Below are 15,227 nucleotides of genomic sequence, written 5' to 3' on the forward strand. Positions count from 1 at the left end.
GTTGGGCCGGGCCTCTGCCTTGGGGCAGCCCGAGCCCCAGGACACACCTGGCAGCTGGACACGTCCGGGCAGGGCGTGGGCCTCGGAGTGAGCACGTGGAGCCCGTTCTTGACCTCGCAGCGGTACTCCGTGCAGTTGTCCACGAGGCTGTTGACCCAGGTCTCGTTGGGCTGAAATGCAACGGGGAAGGTGGAGGCTCGCAGGGAATTATCTGGTGAGCTGAGAGGGGCCGAAAGGAAGGGTCTCCCAGCTGGGGGGCTGAGACCGAACCCCCTCTTACCTGGACCAGCCAGCCATCCTCCGTGGGACAGGCTGTCTGCACGCACTCCCCACAGCACTGTCCGGCCACCTTCCAGTACTCGTAGCCCTGAGGGACAGGGGTGGTTCCATGGCTACCCCCAGCCCTGCTCCCCAGCCCTCCTGCCCTCCCGTCCACACCCTAAGGGCCCAGCGACCTCCTTGGCAACCCCGGTCCCTGTGAAGCCATGTCCCTGCCCAGGGCTGGGTGTGCCCAGGAGGGCTTACCTGGCGGCAGGTAGTGTTACAGATGTTCTCCTCACACTGCACAATTGGGCCCTGGGTGTCCCCAGACAGGCAGGTGCACGTGTGGCAGGGAGTGACGGATGGGAAGGTTGCACCGATCTGCAGTGGACCGGGTGAGTGGAGGTGACATTGAGGACAGTGGCGGGGGCCCCAGGGCCAGGACCCCTCCCTGTGGCTGGATGGGCTGGGAGAAGGGGAGGCCTACAGAGAGCGGGTTCTTTCTTCTTCAAATGGAATTATGCTTGTGCCCCTGGCTGAGCACAGACCAGGGCAGAGGCAGGACCCCAGGCCGGCTGGAGGGGCTGGGAGGGCACGGTCCCACCCCAACACTCTTGCCATGAGGACGCTCCTGGGACACCCCAAGCCAGCAGCTCCCCCAGGTGCTCGACAGACAGGGCTGCCCCCGTGTCCCCCTCGCCTGTGTCCCCACGTGGCTCTAAAGGGCCCGGAGCCCCCACGCTTATCCCCTGTCCTGCAGGAGGGTGCAGGCGGGGCCGGGCATGTGCAGATGAGGGGTGGAGGTCCCATGTGGATGAGCTGAGCCTGGGGCCCCACCCGCTGCTAACATCCCACTCAGCCGCCGGGCAGTGAGCCCTTACCCCGTAGGCAGTGTGATTGTGGTAACACAGCTGAGGTCCTGGAAGGAAAGGGGGGCTGAGCACCTGCCCGGCTGGTGGGGAGGAAGGGCTCTGACACTCCCCCACCCCCGAGCCCCCAGCCCCACTCACGGCAGATGAAGGTGGGGCAGCAATCACCCTCCTCCTGGGTGCGGATCAGCTCCTCTCCCGGCCCACATTTGGGTGGGCCCTGGGGGCAGGTGGTCGTGTTGCAGACTGTGGGAGAGTTGAGGTGCCGTCAGGGGGCCCCTCGCTGTACCAGGGCACACCAGAGGTCGGCGGCCTCATTTTCCCACCACACTGGTCCAGCCTCAGCCAGTCCTCGGCCCCGCAACTACCCCCCCGTCACCCTCCGGCCAGTGGGGCACAGGGCTCACCGCACAGCGTCCCCAGACAGCATGAGTTGTTGGCCAGAGGCCTGGTCTCGGCCACAAAGCCCGCCTGGCTGCACTGCGGGGGCCGCTCCAGGGCCTCGCACAGCACGGGGGTGCACTGCACTGACATGGAGCCCTCGTGGCACTCGCAGTCCTGGCAGTTGCTGACCCACCGCTCCCCAGGCTGGAACAGAGCAGTTAGGGTCCCTGGAGACTCCTAGACCAGGCCCTGGCCTCTTGGGCTGCCTCCAGCAGCAGGGAAGGCCCCAGCCTCAGTGTGGCCAGCTCAGCCCTCGGCCTCCCACTCAAGCTGCCATCCTAGAGCAGCCCATGGGACAGGGATGTGTCTCACACCAGGGTGCCCCACACCAGCCCCCACAGGGGCTGCCCGGGCAGAGCAGGCTGCCTTGAGATGGGGCCCTCCCTCCCTCTGCTCAAGCCAGGGGGCAGGTAGCTGGGGAGCAGAACACTCACGGATTTGGGAAACCCATCTGGTCCCACACAGGCTGGAAGGGAAGAAGAAAGGGGGTTCAGTTGGCGTGCCGGGGTCCCAGACCCAGTGGGCAGAGATCACAGGCCCTGACACATGTCCTTGCAGGCCTGGCCGCCCCACCCCCAGCCAGGGCTCTTCTTCCTGCTGGGGACAGAAGCCCCCGGAGAACTCGATGTTATGGCCACACTGCACCCTCAGGATGGGCACCGGGCTAGGAGAGTGAGCACCCGGGAGGGATGGTCCCCCGCTAGGGTCTTCCCACCCCAGGCCCTCGGCCTCCGGCTCTGCAGCAGCTCTGGGGTCAGGGCCGCTGGGGCCGTGCTCACCGCACTCGCGCACGCAGACGTTCGTGTGTGTGTTGAAGAGGGTGTGTCCGTCGGGGCAGAAGCAGCCTTCTACCAGCCCCCTGCCCGCTCCGCTCTGGCTCCTGCAAGGCAAGGAGGGCATTCCTGGGACCCTCGAACCATGGAAGCGGCAGTCCGGGGTGGGGGGAAGGGCAGAGGGCATGGCAGAGTGCTGGGTTGACCAGCCGCCCAGGGCCCGGAGTCGGGGGTCAGAGGTCGGGGTGCGGGGAAGGAAGCCCCAGGGACCTGAGGCTGGGGGGGCGTTGCAGACCCTCCCGGCCCGCCGCACACTCTTCCGGCAGGCTTTACCTGGAGTCGCAGGATGCGGGCTGTGCGGGGCCGCAGGGCTGATACACCTTGTCGGGCGGGCAGGTGAAGTCTGGGGTCACAGAGACAGGAGTCAGGTGGGCCGAGGGCGCCGGAGCGCCCAGGGCCGCCCTGACTCACCGCACAGCCCGCTGGTGGCGTTCCGCCAGTTGCTGCAAGCGCCCCGGGCGCGGCAGAGGGCCGCGTAGGCCTCCAGGCTCCGGCAGGGCGCCCCGGGGCTGTCGGCCTGGCAGCCGTCACTGACGCAGGAGCTGACGAACGGGGCGGGGGGGATGAGGGCGTGGCACTCTGCGAAGAGCCTGCGGGAAGGGGCGGTCAGAGGCCGGGGCGGGGGGCAGCCCGCCGCCCCACGACCGCCAGACCCACAGGAGCGACTCACGGGCTCCGCAGCAGTTCGCAGAGGGGCGCCGGGGGGCACGGGGAAGAGGCGGACGTGCTGGGTGCTGAGGGCGCGGGGCCAGCCGTCGGGGGCGGGCGGGTAGGCGCCCAGCAGGCCTCCCGGCCCCTCTCGGGAACCAGCCAGCGGTGGGCCATGTCTTGGCAGGTGGGGGCCATGGTTCCGTCGGGCTGGCGGCAGTCGTCCGTCCGGCTGTTGGTGCAGGTGCCTGGGGCGGCGGGGCAGCAGGGTCAAGCTCTCCACCCCCCTCCCCACCCGTGCTGAGCGGCTGTGGCCGGGGCGCCCCTGGCCCCCACGCACCGCACTGGCCCTCGGTGTTGTGGCTGAAGCGGCTGTAGGACAGCTGGATGTGGAAGAGGTGCCCGTTGAAGGTGATGTTCACACCAATGGCAGGGATGTCGATGCCCATCGTGGTCGTCCCCGTCACCGACACACTCACGCCATTCTTGCTGAAGCCCGAGCTCACTTGGATTTGGTCGAACAGGATCTGGGGATGTGTCGGGGGGATCCATGACTGGGTGTTGGGGCAGCAGGGCCTGCCTTCGGGGCTCAGCCTCACACCCCAAAGTGCAGATGCTCCCCTTGGGGCCTGGGGTCCCAGTCGGCCATGCTCAGGTCCCTGCCCCAGGCGCCTCTGGGAGCTGACCTCTGGGCCCGCAGGCCTTCCCTGGTGACGCCAGGACAGGGCCACTCACCAGGCTCTGCTCCTGCCCGCGGATGCCGGTGCTGGTGGTAAGGATGACCTCCGTGGACTTGTAGTGGATGCTGAGGGCACGGGGACAGTGGGCGGCGACCGTGGTGGGCCCGGTGGCCCCGGTGGGCCCGCAGTAGTAGTTGTTCATGTAGATGCTGAGGTTCCCGTAGCGTGGGCGGATCTCCTTCATGAGCACGTGGGTGCAGTTGTCCCGAAAGGAGTAGGAAGTGCCGTCGAAAGTGGTGTAGTGCGAGTCCCCCCAGCCGCTGCAGGAGCCTGCGGGGCATGGACGGTCCCCTCACCCAGTGCCACCCCAAAATGGCCACCTCAGCGGAGCCCCCCTGGGCCCCAGTTGGCCCTGGCTGCCTTTTTTGTAAAAGGGGGTGCAGTGGGTTGCATGGTGGCCCCAAAGGCGTGTCCCCATGTCCAACCCAGACCCTGAGAATGTGCCCTCATCTGGGAAAAGATCTTCGTGTCTGTGATTAAGTTAAGGACCCCGAGATGACACCAGCCGGGATCACCCAGGTGGCCCTAACCCAGTGACAAGTGTCCTTGCAGGAGAGAGAGGAGCGGCCACGGGAAGACGAGGCCGTGGCTGGAGGCTCACAGCCACAAGTCCTGGACGCCTGGAGCCCCCAAAGCTGAGAAGGCAGGAAGAGCCCTCCCTGCAGCCTCCGGAGAGAAAGAATTGGTCATTGCTGATGTTTTGACCCCCGTGTGTGGCACTCGCTTCCTCCCGGAACCTGACGCCCACACCATCCAGGGGCCAGGCCAGAAGCGCTCCCCGCAGGAAGCTCCAGGAGGGACGCTCAGGAATCCCTGGGATAACAGCCCCCTGACCCCGGGCCCCCTTCCAGCCACAGAGGCTGCCGTGCGGGTGGGCTCAGCAAACCTGGGCCTTCCCCTGCTGTGGCGGCGAGTCACCCTCTCTGGCCGGCACTGTGTGCTGCGGCCCTGGCTCCCTGCGTGCCCCCCGATGCCCTCTGCCCGGAGCGGCCGCCCCTCACCCCGCCCCTGCTTACACTCGCACTCAAAGTGGAAGTCACACGGCTCGCTCTCCTGCGACACTCTGACCGGAGGGTGTCCATTCACGCAGTGGATGCTGGCCACCGGCTTCCGCCCCAGCAGGACCACACGGTTGTGGCCCTCACACAGAGCCACCGTGCAGTCCGACAGGGTCCAGGACTCGTTCACCTGGGAGAGAGTGGGCGTGGTGCTCACCAGCTGGAACCACGAGACCTGCCCCCACCGCCCCACCACAGCCTCAGGTCCCGCCTTCCCGGGGCAGAGCTGCCCTGGGTCCTGGCCACCCCGGTGCCGTCCCAGCCCCAACCCCAAGTGCCTTCCTCCAGCCAGAGCTGCCGTGGAGGGCTCCAGGGGACCACAGTGACCCCGGGCCGGGCTGGGCCCCCCCATCGGTGCCCCAACCAGGCACACAGCACAGGCAGGAGGCGCACCTGTCGGGGAGGGACGATGAGGTCGCAGCTATGAGGCTGGGAGGGCGAGGCTATGGGGGCCGAAGAGGACTCGGGGGGCGAAGAGGTGGGGCAGGTGTCCTGGAAGCGGTCAATGTCGCAGTGCTGGTTGCAGATGGCATAGAAGGAGCAGCCCTCACCGTCTGTCTTATTGTAGACAACGTCCCCTGTGAGGAGAGAATCACCAAGACAGACACGGCAGGGTCAGCTCCGGAGAGGTTGGGAGACACAGTGCGCGGGGTGGACAGTGGGCAGGGAATGACGGGCTCCTCCACTCACCAGGTGAGAAGAGCTGCCCGAACGCCCGGCAGAGGCAGGGGGTGGTGAAGTTCCAGCTGGGGGACACAGGGGTCCCCGGGGTGCTGAGGACAGATGTGGACGCCATGGTCACTGTCACTGCTGGCAAGGTATGGGTGGCCGTGGCCCTGGAGGCGGCCGTGGAGAGGCCCAAGGTGGTGCCGGGCAGAGAGCTGGTGGCCGAGGGCGTGGGGGGTGGTAGGGAGGCTCCAGGGCCGGGCCCTGTGCTGGAGGTGGCCGGGGCTGTGCTGGGCACAGCACTGGGGAGTCCGGGCCAGGTCTCGGTGTGCCAGGGTGCGGACGCACTGCCTTGGGGGCTGAGTGTGGAGGCCGTGGAGACCTGGATGATGGGCACAGAGTGGAAAGGCGTGGTAGCCCTCGTGGTGGGCGTGCCTGGGGACAGCGTGGTGGCCCTCGTGGTGGGCATGCCTGGGGATGGCATGGTGGCCCCCGTGGTGGGCGTGCCTGGGGATGGCGTGGTGCGCCCCGTGGTGGGCATTGCTGGGGATGGCGTGGTGACCACCGTGGTGGGCGTCGCTGGGGACGGTGTGGTGGCCCCCCTGGTGGGTGTCGCTGGGGACAGCGTGGTGCGCCCCGTGTTGGGCTTCGCTGGGGACGGCGTGGTGCGCCCCGTGGTGGGCGTCGCTGGGGACGGCGTGGTGGGCCCCGTGGTGGGCGTCGCTGGGGACGGCGTGGTGGGCCCCGTGGTGGGCGTGCCTGGGGACGGCGTGGTGCGCCCCGTGGTGGGCGTCGCTGGGGACGGCGTGGTGGCCCCCGTGGTGGGCGTCGCTGGGGACGGCGTGGTGGGCCCCGTGGTGGGCGTCGCTGGGGACGGCGTGGTGGGCCCCATGGCCGTGGTGCTGGCGCAGTGGCCGGGGTCCTCACAGCAGAGCACGCGCACGTGGTAGTTGTGGCAGTAGGGCAGGGGCCCCGGCTGCTCGCGGTTGCGGCACACCAGCCCGAAGCGCACGTTGCACTGGACCACCTGGCCCAAGTCCTCCAGACGCGCGTCCGGCGCCCTCTCCGATCGGCACTGGATGTCCCGGGGGCGCTGGCAGAAGTCGTGCCCCGCTGAGCGGAAAACCGAGAAGGTCTCGAAGTCCCCGCCGTCCAGGCCCGGTATGGGGTAGTCCTCGTCGAACCAGTCTGTCCACGTGCACTGTGGGCTGCAGCCCGTGGAGGATGAGGTGGCCACGGAGTGTGTGGTGGAGCTGGGCGGCGGGGACGTGGAGACCAGCGTGGTCCCGAGGGTGGCCGTGCTGGGCGTGGACTCGGGGGGGATCCACGTGCTGGAGGTCACCACGGGGACCGTGGTGGGTGCACTGGGTGAGGTGGGCTTGGTGGTGGCCGTCGGGGTCCTCAGGGAGGCAGAGGGACCGGGGCTGGAGACCCTCTCTGTGGTCCTGGCAGGGGTAGCAAGCGTCTGGGTGGTGGAGACAGGGACCCCCAGGGTGGTCCCGGGGGAGGAGGCATGGGTCTGGCTGGACGCTGTGGTCGTGGCTCCTGGGCTCGGCGACGTGGGGCCCCCAGTGGCGGTGCTGCGGGTCCTGGGGGCGGCGGTGCTGGGGCAGTGTGGGGTCGGGTGGCAACAGAGCACGCGGACATTGTAGTTGAAGCACATGTTGAAAGGCCCCTTCTGGTCCTGGTTCTTGCAGACCAGGCCCGTGTGCAGGCTGCAGCTGAGCACCTGTCCGATCTGGTCGATGCTGACCTCAGGGTAGTTCTCTGCGCGGCACTCGATCTTCTGGGGCTCCTCGCACAGCGTGCCCCCGGCAGCCCTGATGTTGTCGAAGGTCTCCAGGTCCCCGCCCTCGACCCCGGAGGTTGGGAAGTCCACGTCAAACCAGTCTGTCCACTCGCACTGTGGCTGACAGCCCGCCGTGCTCTGCGTGGCAGTGGTCTCGGGCGTGGCCGTTCCCAGGGTTCCCGGCGATGTCCTTGCTGTGGTCGTGCGCATCTCTGTGGGTGGGGTGGACGGGGGGCTGGTGGCCACGGTGCCTGTTGTGGCTCCCGTCACTGTGGAAGTTGTGTGGATAGGTGGGGTCCCCCTGGAGGGGCCCCCTGTGGTTCTCTGCACGGTGGTCTGTGTCTGTGGCCCGGGGGTGGGCTCCGCGCAGTGGTCGTGGCTGCAGCAGAGCACGCGGATCCTGTAGTTGTAGCACATCCTGAACGGGCCCACCTGCTCCTCGTTCCTGCACACCAGGCCGAAGCTGGCGTCACAGAGCACGCGCTGGCCCAGCTCCGCGGGGCTGCTGCCGGGGAAGTTCTCAGCCTGGCACTCTATGTCCAGAGGCTGCTCGCACATGGCGCCTCCCGCACTCCTGATCTTGTCGTACGACTCGATGTCCCCCCCAGCCTCCTCAGACTTGGGGTAGTCCTCGTCGAACCACTCCGTCCACTGACACCGGGGCCGGCAGGAGGTGGTGGCCAAGGCCGGGGTGCTGCTTGGCGCCAGGCTTCCTATCGTGGTGGGCTCCGCAGGCGGGGTCTGCGTGGCGGGGGTGGACAGGGACCTGGCCGGTGGCTGCTGGGTGGTGGCCCCAGGGGAGGTGCCGCAGGGCAGGTAGTCACAGCAGAGGACCCGCAGCTCGTAGTTGTGGCAGAGCGGGGGGCTCTGCTCACTGTTGAGGCAGGTCAGCCCCCGGGCCACATCGCACTCCACCTTCTGGCCCAGCTGCTGCAGTGGGGTGTCGGGGAACTTCTGTGCCCGGCACTCGATGCTCGCCGGGGCCAGGCACACCTCGTAGCCCCTCTGCCTCAGGTCCACAAACGTCTCGAAGTCCCCACCTGCCATGCCGGGCTCTGGGGGGCCGCCGTCGAGCCAGTCGGACCAGAGGCAGAGCTCGTGCACACACACGGTGGAGACGGTGGGGACCGAGCCTGGGGGCGGGGGCGGGGACCTCGTCAGCCTCCTCTGCACCCCTGCCAGCCATGCCCAGGAGCAGCGGTGACCTGGGGCCGTGGGTCGTGGGTCGCGCCGAGGACGCCCGCTCTGACCTCCTCCCGCTCTGCCCAGACTGTTGCCTGGGGTTGGGGCTCAGGAGGAGGGGGCAGGCCCAGCAGGGCGTCTGCCAGGCTCACCTGTCGAGGAGAGCGGGGCCACGGTGGTGGTGAAGGTGAAGGACGTTATGGACGGGGTTCCAGGACATTCCACAGCCATGCGCAGGATCGTTCCGTTGTGTCCGCAGATGGCCATCAAGCAGGCACCGAGCCCATCGGTCATGTTGTAGATGACGTCCTCATAATGGTAGGTCCTGCCCTTGTAGACGCAGGTGCAGGCTGGGAGACAGGGCCGGCACGGGGCTCACTTGCAGCCCCCAGCCCCCAGCCCCCAGCCCCCAGCCCCGTGTGGCACCCCTCAGCCTTACCCGCAAGGCTGTGCGTGCACCGGAGGCCGCCAGCACTGCATTCACTGGGGAGGAGGAGAGGAGAGTGCTGAGGGCCTGCCGGCCGCACCAGCATCCCTCCCGGGCGCCCCGGCCTACTCACCACCCGCCCACTCACCAGCTCTGGCAGTTCTCTGCTGCGGGGACCCTCGCGCCCACATCGTGGTAGTTCCCGTCCTCATCATAGCAGCCACACTGGGCCACGCACTTCATCTGGTCCTCGCTAAAGAACGGCTCACTGGGCGGGCACTTCGGGTAGCAGCCTGGGCGGGCACAGCGCGGAGGAGACTCACCCTTGTGGCCAGGTGCTGGGTGCTGCCCAGGGTGGTCACCCCGCCGCCTGTGCCCTTCCCTGCCCCTCACCTTCCAGGCCCGGCAGGTCATGCAGACAGTGGCCGCTCGGGTTCCGGCAGGTCCTCATGCAGGGCGCCCCACACGGCTGGTAGTGCCACTCGCACTGGCCCTCGGGGTTGTAGTAGTCGCAGAACAGGGCTGAGCGCGGAGGGGAGAGGCTGAGGATGCACCCCTTGCTTCCTGCCCCGCCCTCAGAAGGCCGGTCCCTCACCGGCCCTCCTGTCCGGCGGCGGCCTGCCCAGCCGGTCCGTAAGCACACAGACGCGGGCATGCCCGTGGGCACCTGGGCGCCAGGGGTCTCTTGCTCACCATGTGTGGGTCAGGCCCCACCCCTGCATCCGCCCTTCCCCACCGCGGCAGAGCCCCACTCACGGCAGATGTCCGGGGTCCGCCAGGACACGCACACACCCACGTCGTGGCAGGCCTGGGCGTAGGCGGCCACCGCCGTGCAGAAACACTCACTATCGCCCCCCAAGTCACAGGCACACGCGTCACCCACGCAGGCCTCGTAGTACTTGGCGGGGTCGACCTGGAGGGGAGGGGGAAGAGCCTTCAGATTCGGGGTCTGGGGCTCCTGGGGGTCAGGCCTGCGGTGTGGCCCGACCTGGGCCGGTTTCCCCCAGAGCCAGGGACAGCAGACGCGTGGGCCCCCGGGGCTGACCACAGGCTGGTCTAAAGGGTGGACGGTGACACGGGCCCCCCGACTTCTGCCCGCCCCTTCCTTCCCGGGCGCCCCGGGGGACGGCCGCATACGTGGGCGTGGCAGGCGGCGAAGGTGGCACTGTTGATGATGCTGCACTGCTTCTGGGCCCAGGACTTGCGGTACGGGTTGGCGGTGCAGGGGTCCCTGGGGGCCGGGGCGTCGGGGCAGGACGGGGAGAACTTCCAGCTGTTGCCGAACTCCAGGGCGCTGCTCACCACGGACTGGCTCCGCGTGGTGAAGTCATTGATGGCGCTGTCGTCAAAGTTCCCACACAGCCCACAGACCCGGCCCTGCAGACGGGGGACGGCGGCACGGGGGCTCAGGGCGTGTGCAGGAGGCACTAGAGCCCAGCCCAGCCCGGCAGGGGGCACTCCAGGGCAGTGCCCTGTGAACTTGCAAGATGGCGGGGCACACAGTGGGCCCTATGGTCAGCAGGGGGCAAGTGGACAGGTGAGCAGGGGGCAGGCAGGCAGGTGGACAGGTGCAGGGGACAGGCAGGCAGGTAGGTGGACAGGTGAGCAGGGGACAGGCAGGCAGGTGGGCAGGTGAGCAGGGGACAGGCAGGCAAATGGACACTTGAGCAGCAGGCAGGCAGGTGGACAGGTGAGGAGGGGACAGGCAGGCGGGTGGGCAGGTGAGCAGGGGACAGGGAGGCAGGTGGGCAGGTGAGCAGCGGGCAGGCAGGCAGGTGGACAGGTGAGCAGGGGGCAGGCAGGCAGGTGGACAAGTGCAGGGGACAGGCAGGTGGGCAGGTGAGCAGGGGGCAGGCAGGCAGGTGGGCAGAAGGGGGTTGGACAGGTGGGCAAGCAGGCCCAGTGGGCATGGGGACACCAGGGAGCAAGAACAGCATTCTAAGCAGGACTCTGCCTATTGGTCTGTTTGGTCTCAACACAGGCCTTTCAGAAATCGGCGTTGTGAGTGGACTCGCCCCGGCCCTCAGTGGAGTGTCAGCTGCCAGACGGCCCCCTGGGAGCCAGATCTAGGAGTAGGGGCTCTGACCCTGCCTGAAGGGGTCCACAGCCCACCCATTCTCACCTTGTAGTCCTGCTGCAGTCGGATGAACAGGCTTGTCTTCCGGTCCCAGGACAGCACCAGGCCACTGTGAGTCTCCACGGTCAGGTAGATGCCCATGTACCGGACCTTGTAGGGCAGGTCTCCGCCCGGCCCCCGCTGCACCACCTTGTAGGTGCCTTCATGCAAGACCAGCTCATAGTTCTGCAGAGGGCACACAGAGGTGGTGGCTGCAGGGACTGAGGGGCGTGCTTGGGGCCCGGAGCCCACCGACCTACGGTAGTCAGGGGCCCAAGGCACAGGACTGGGGTCAAGGATGAGCTGGCTCCTGACACTCAGCGAACAGGAGGCCAGAGGCCAAGCAGGGTGTGCTGGGGGCCCGGGGAGGTCACGTGGAAGGTTGGGGCCACAGGCCAGTGGGGCTGATGCCCCCGGCCAGCAGTGCGGCTCCCTGTCTGGTGAACTCTGACGTCCCTCTGCTGGAATTGGGTACCCCGATGTAGTGGGCTGAATGCAGGCCCCCCAAAAGGTGTGTCCACATCCCAGCCCCTGGAACCTGTGAATGCGACCTTGTTTGGAAAAAGGGTCTCTGCAGGGGTCAGTGAGGGATGAGCTCCTCCCGGATTAGGGTGGGCCTCAGTCCAAACACAGGTGTCCCTGTGACAGGAGAGAGGGGGCGGGCCCGCGGGGGAGGGGCCGGTGGAGCCCCAGGGCTGGGGGCGGCAGGAGGGAGCCCCCCTGGAGGCTGGTGGGGGGCCCGACCCTGGGACACCTGCTGCTCAGAACCGAGAGAGAATGCATTTCTCTAGCTTCAGGTCCCCCCAGCTGTGGCCATTTGTCCAGGCAGCCCTAGGACATCCAGCCGGAGGGCAGAGGGAGGGACAGGGCTCCCGGTGGCCCCTCACCTCCAGGAACAGCTTGATGGCCTTGGAGCAGGTGACGCCCGTGGTCCCGCAGGGGACGTTCTCGGTGACCACGCGGAAGGTGCCGTTGGCGGTGCCGTTGCCCCCACAGTGGTCCTGGGCCAGGGAGGGTCGGGCTGAGCTCAGGGCTGCGGGAGTGGGCGGGCCGAGGAGGGGGGCGCGGAGGGGGCCCCCGCGTACCTGGGCCAGCGTGTACTCGCAGCTCCCCTCGAAGCTGTAGCGCTCCCCGTCGAAGGTGATGAAGTGGCCGTCCCCGTAGGCCACGCAGGTGCCCAGGCAGGGCTTGCGGCCGCACTCCCACCTGCGGTTCCTGCATGTGCTGTGAGGACAGGGGACAGCCTGCTTGCCAGCTGCCCAGGACCAGCCCCGCCCCGCCGCACTCTCCAGAGGGCTGAGTGAAGGGGTGAGCGCGGGCACGGGCCCGCCGCCCGCCCGTCTCTGGCTTCCAGGCCTTTGGCGCCTGCAGTGAGGCGGGGCTGGGGGCCCTCGCGGCAGCTCTGAAGGCCTGGCCCTGGGGGACCTTCCTAGGACAGAGGGGACCGTCCAGGGCTTCCCCGGGGCTGGGGGCCACACCAGGCCCCAACTCCTCCCCACCTCCCTCCCTCCTGTGGAGGAAGCCCTGACTCACCAGGTGTTACAGTCCACCCTGATGGTGTCCCCGGGTTTGTAGGTGGCCTCGTTGTGCAGACAGGGGCAGTCCTCCTCGGCCACGCAGCCCCCACTCCCGTCCGACACCAGCCCCGGGGGGCAGACACAGCCAGACACGCAGTGGGTGCTGAACTGTGGACGGACACGGCGTCAGTGCTCGTCCCCCCATGCCCGGGGACACTGGGGGGCGGCACGCCCTCCCCGGCCACTCACGCAGTCCACGTCCAGCGTGTGGCAGCTCCTGAGACACTCAGCCCCGGGCGTGCCCGCCGAGGCGTTGTTGCAGTCCAGGTACACCATGGGGGCCGCACACCCTGCAGAGGGAGGCAGCTGGGCTGGGAGGGGCCCCAGCCCAGGCCCGCGGAAGCCCCTGCCCCCGGGCGCGGTGGGGGGCCCTACCTGAGCTCTTCTGCTCCGCAGCTCCCAGGCAACTCAGCTTCCCACCCGCACACGAGCTGTGAGAGACAGACCGCCCTGCCTGGGCCCACTGCCCACCCACCGCCCCGCAGACCCCACCCAGAGCTCTGCCCAGAGCCCAACGCACACGCCCTCCTGGGCGCCGGACCCTCGGAACCCTCTCCCTGGCCAGAGGAGGGGTCCCTCGTTACTGCACGGCTGGGGGTGGGGGTGGGGCCCTCCCCAGGGAGCCCCTCTGTGTTTCACAATCCTCCGGGGAGGTCCAGGGGTCTTCGGGTGTGACACGGGGGGCGAGACCGTTGTGGGCCCAGGACAGGGGGCGGGGGGGCACGGGCCCAGCTGGCTGCTTACCAGACCACGCCGTTGTCATGCACCACGTCCCCCGGGGCCACCACAGAGCCACGGAAGTAGCAGGGGCAGGCATCGGCGGACACGCAGGCACCCGAGTCGTCCAGGAAGGTGCCCGAGGGGCAGATGCATCCGTCCACGGGCACGAAGGCGATCCCGCAGGTGACATCCACCTGGCTCAGAGCGCGGCAGGAGGGCTGGCAGCCGTGCGCCACGTAGCTGTAGTGCTGGGACTTGGGGCAGCTGCTCACATACTTGGCTGGGGGCAGGGGCAGCGCTCCAGTCAGTGGCCGGAGGGCCCCTCCAGGCTGGGGCTCACACAGCCCGAGACTCAGTTTCCCCTCTGACACCAGGCCCTTGGCTGGCCCGGACGAGGAAGCGTGAAGCTCTGGCTGAGAACGTGGGAGTGGGGGTCCCCAGCGCCCCGTCCCTCCCCCGGTGCTGCCAGGCTGGCCGGGGACACTCACTGCACACGCCGTCCCTCCAGCCGCTGAGCAGCACCCCCTTGGCGGTGCAGGCATGCACGTAGGAGGACAGGGCCGCGCACAGGCAGTCCTCGCTCTTCTCACAGTTACACGTGTCGAACATGCAGTTCTGGGGACGGGGCCGCAGGGGGCCGTCAGGGACCCCAGCCCACCGAGGCCCCTCTCTCCCCGTGCATCCTTCCTGGGACTCCCACCCGGGCCCTTGGCACCCACAGATCGGTGAGGCGCCCAGGAGGGCAGCTGGTGCACTAAGGGACCACACAGGCCAGGTTGGGGAGGGGGCAGCAAGGAGGCACGAGGCCGGGCCAAGGTCAGGGTCAGCAGGGGCCTCCGCGGGACCAGGGCCGGGTCCGACCGCATTCCGCATACATCACCGCTTGTGCTGCTTGTGGGGGGCATGTGGGGTGAAGAGGGTGGAGCTATGCCACCCCCAACATGGGCAGAGGTGGGCCAGGGCTTCCACCTGCAGACACACACTCCTGGGGGTGCATTCGTGTGCACTGTAGGCCTTCGAGCTTCTGGAAGAGTGGCCTACCAGCCAACTGTTGTGGGTTGGGTTGGGTGTCCCCAAAAGATATGCAGAAGCCCTAACCTCCAGGGCCTAAGAAAATGACCTTTGGAAATAGGTTTTTTGCAGATGTGATTAAGGTAAGGTCATCGGGATGGGCCCTGAATTTGGACACAGGCACAGGGGAGGGGCACGGAGGCAGAGGTTGGGGTGATGTAGCCACAAGCCCAGGGGTACCTGGGGCCTCGAGAGGCTGGGAGATGCAGGAGGAGGGCCTGTAGCCGTAGGAGGGAGCGTGGCCCTGCCCACCCCTTGCTTGTCCTCCAGGACTGGGACCAGAAGCAATTTCTCTAGTTTTTAGCGACCTGGTTTGTGCTCCTCGGTGACACCAACAGCCACACCCACGGTGGCCCAGGGGAGGACTGACCGACCCGTGCACGTGCTGTGGGGTCCTTGAGCCAGGGAAGCACCGGGGAGCTGGGGGTCTCACCGAGTAGAAGGGCGCGGGGTTGAGGACAGAGTGGCAGCGGGAGAAGGCTCCGGCCGGGTCAGTCAGCAGGGAGCACCAGTGCTGGGCGTAGTTCTCTGGGACGGGGAAGGTGAGCTGGCTGGCTGTCTGCCACCTCACCCTCCTCCCCCACGGCCGCCCGCCCCGGCAGCCTCGGCTCCTGCACCCAGGCCCCCGGGCCCCCACCGCCCCGGGAGAGCTGAGCTGGAATGTGGGGCTGACCCATGATGCTAATGGGACAGCAGGGTGCTCGCCCCAGAGGCGGGCCCCAGGCCCTGCTGCCAGCATTCATGCATGCATCCCGGATATCGGGGTCCCCCAGCCCCACCCACCCCAGGGCCTGGTGAGACGGGAAGCTTCAGCTCCTAGGCCCGG

At 68.2% G+C, this 15,227-nt stretch overlaps 1 protein-coding gene across 1 annotated transcript in view; it reads right to left on the reverse strand.

Moving 5' to 3' along the window:
* MUC5B (mucin 5B, oligomeric mucus/gel-forming) overlaps positions 1-15,227 on the reverse strand; it is a 61,800-nt gene that overhangs the window by 1,250 nt on the left and 45,323 nt on the right. The window contains exons 29-59 of the mRNA XM_032414842.1: positions 14,835-14,929; positions 13,819-13,945; positions 13,355-13,610; positions 12,986-13,041; positions 12,800-12,900; positions 12,567-12,718; positions 12,119-12,257; positions 11,872-12,034; positions 11,040-11,266; positions 10,055-10,294; positions 9,674-9,830; positions 9,311-9,439; positions 9,066-9,210; positions 8,930-8,973; positions 8,643-8,840; positions 5,544-8,441; positions 5,247-5,431; positions 4,812-4,983; positions 3,791-4,065; positions 3,396-3,582; positions 3,078-3,303; positions 2,819-2,997; positions 2,681-2,750; positions 2,354-2,454; positions 2,009-2,040; positions 1,538-1,718; positions 1,272-1,376; positions 1,143-1,180; positions 526-642; positions 281-367; positions 48-170 (exon numbers count right to left, since the gene is read on the reverse strand). Of these exons, the coding sequence (XP_032270733.1) occupies positions 48-170; positions 281-367; positions 526-642; positions 1,143-1,180; positions 1,272-1,376; positions 1,538-1,718; positions 2,009-2,040; positions 2,354-2,454; positions 2,681-2,750; positions 2,819-2,997; positions 3,078-3,303; positions 3,396-3,582; positions 3,791-4,065; positions 4,812-4,983; positions 5,247-5,431; positions 5,544-8,441; positions 8,643-8,840; positions 8,930-8,973; positions 9,066-9,210; positions 9,311-9,439; positions 9,674-9,830; positions 10,055-10,294; positions 11,040-11,266; positions 11,872-12,034; positions 12,119-12,257; positions 12,567-12,718; positions 12,800-12,900; positions 12,986-13,041; positions 13,355-13,610; positions 13,819-13,945; positions 14,835-14,929 (7,205 nt within the window). The remainder of the gene's footprint in view (positions 1-47; positions 171-280; positions 368-525; positions 643-1,142; positions 1,181-1,271; positions 1,377-1,537; positions 1,719-2,008; positions 2,041-2,353; positions 2,455-2,680; positions 2,751-2,818; positions 2,998-3,077; positions 3,304-3,395; positions 3,583-3,790; positions 4,066-4,811; positions 4,984-5,246; positions 5,432-5,543; positions 8,442-8,642; positions 8,841-8,929; positions 8,974-9,065; positions 9,211-9,310; positions 9,440-9,673; positions 9,831-10,054; positions 10,295-11,039; positions 11,267-11,871; positions 12,035-12,118; positions 12,258-12,566; positions 12,719-12,799; positions 12,901-12,985; positions 13,042-13,354; positions 13,611-13,818; positions 13,946-14,834; positions 14,930-15,227) is intronic.

The sequence above is a fragment of the Phoca vitulina genome, unplaced genomic scaffold (genome assembly GCF_004348235.1).
Source record: "Phoca vitulina isolate PV1807 unplaced genomic scaffold, GSC_HSeal_1.0 scaffold16, whole genome shotgun sequence".
In the NCBI taxonomy this organism is placed as follows: Eukaryota; Metazoa; Chordata; class Mammalia; order Carnivora; family Phocidae; genus Phoca; species Phoca vitulina.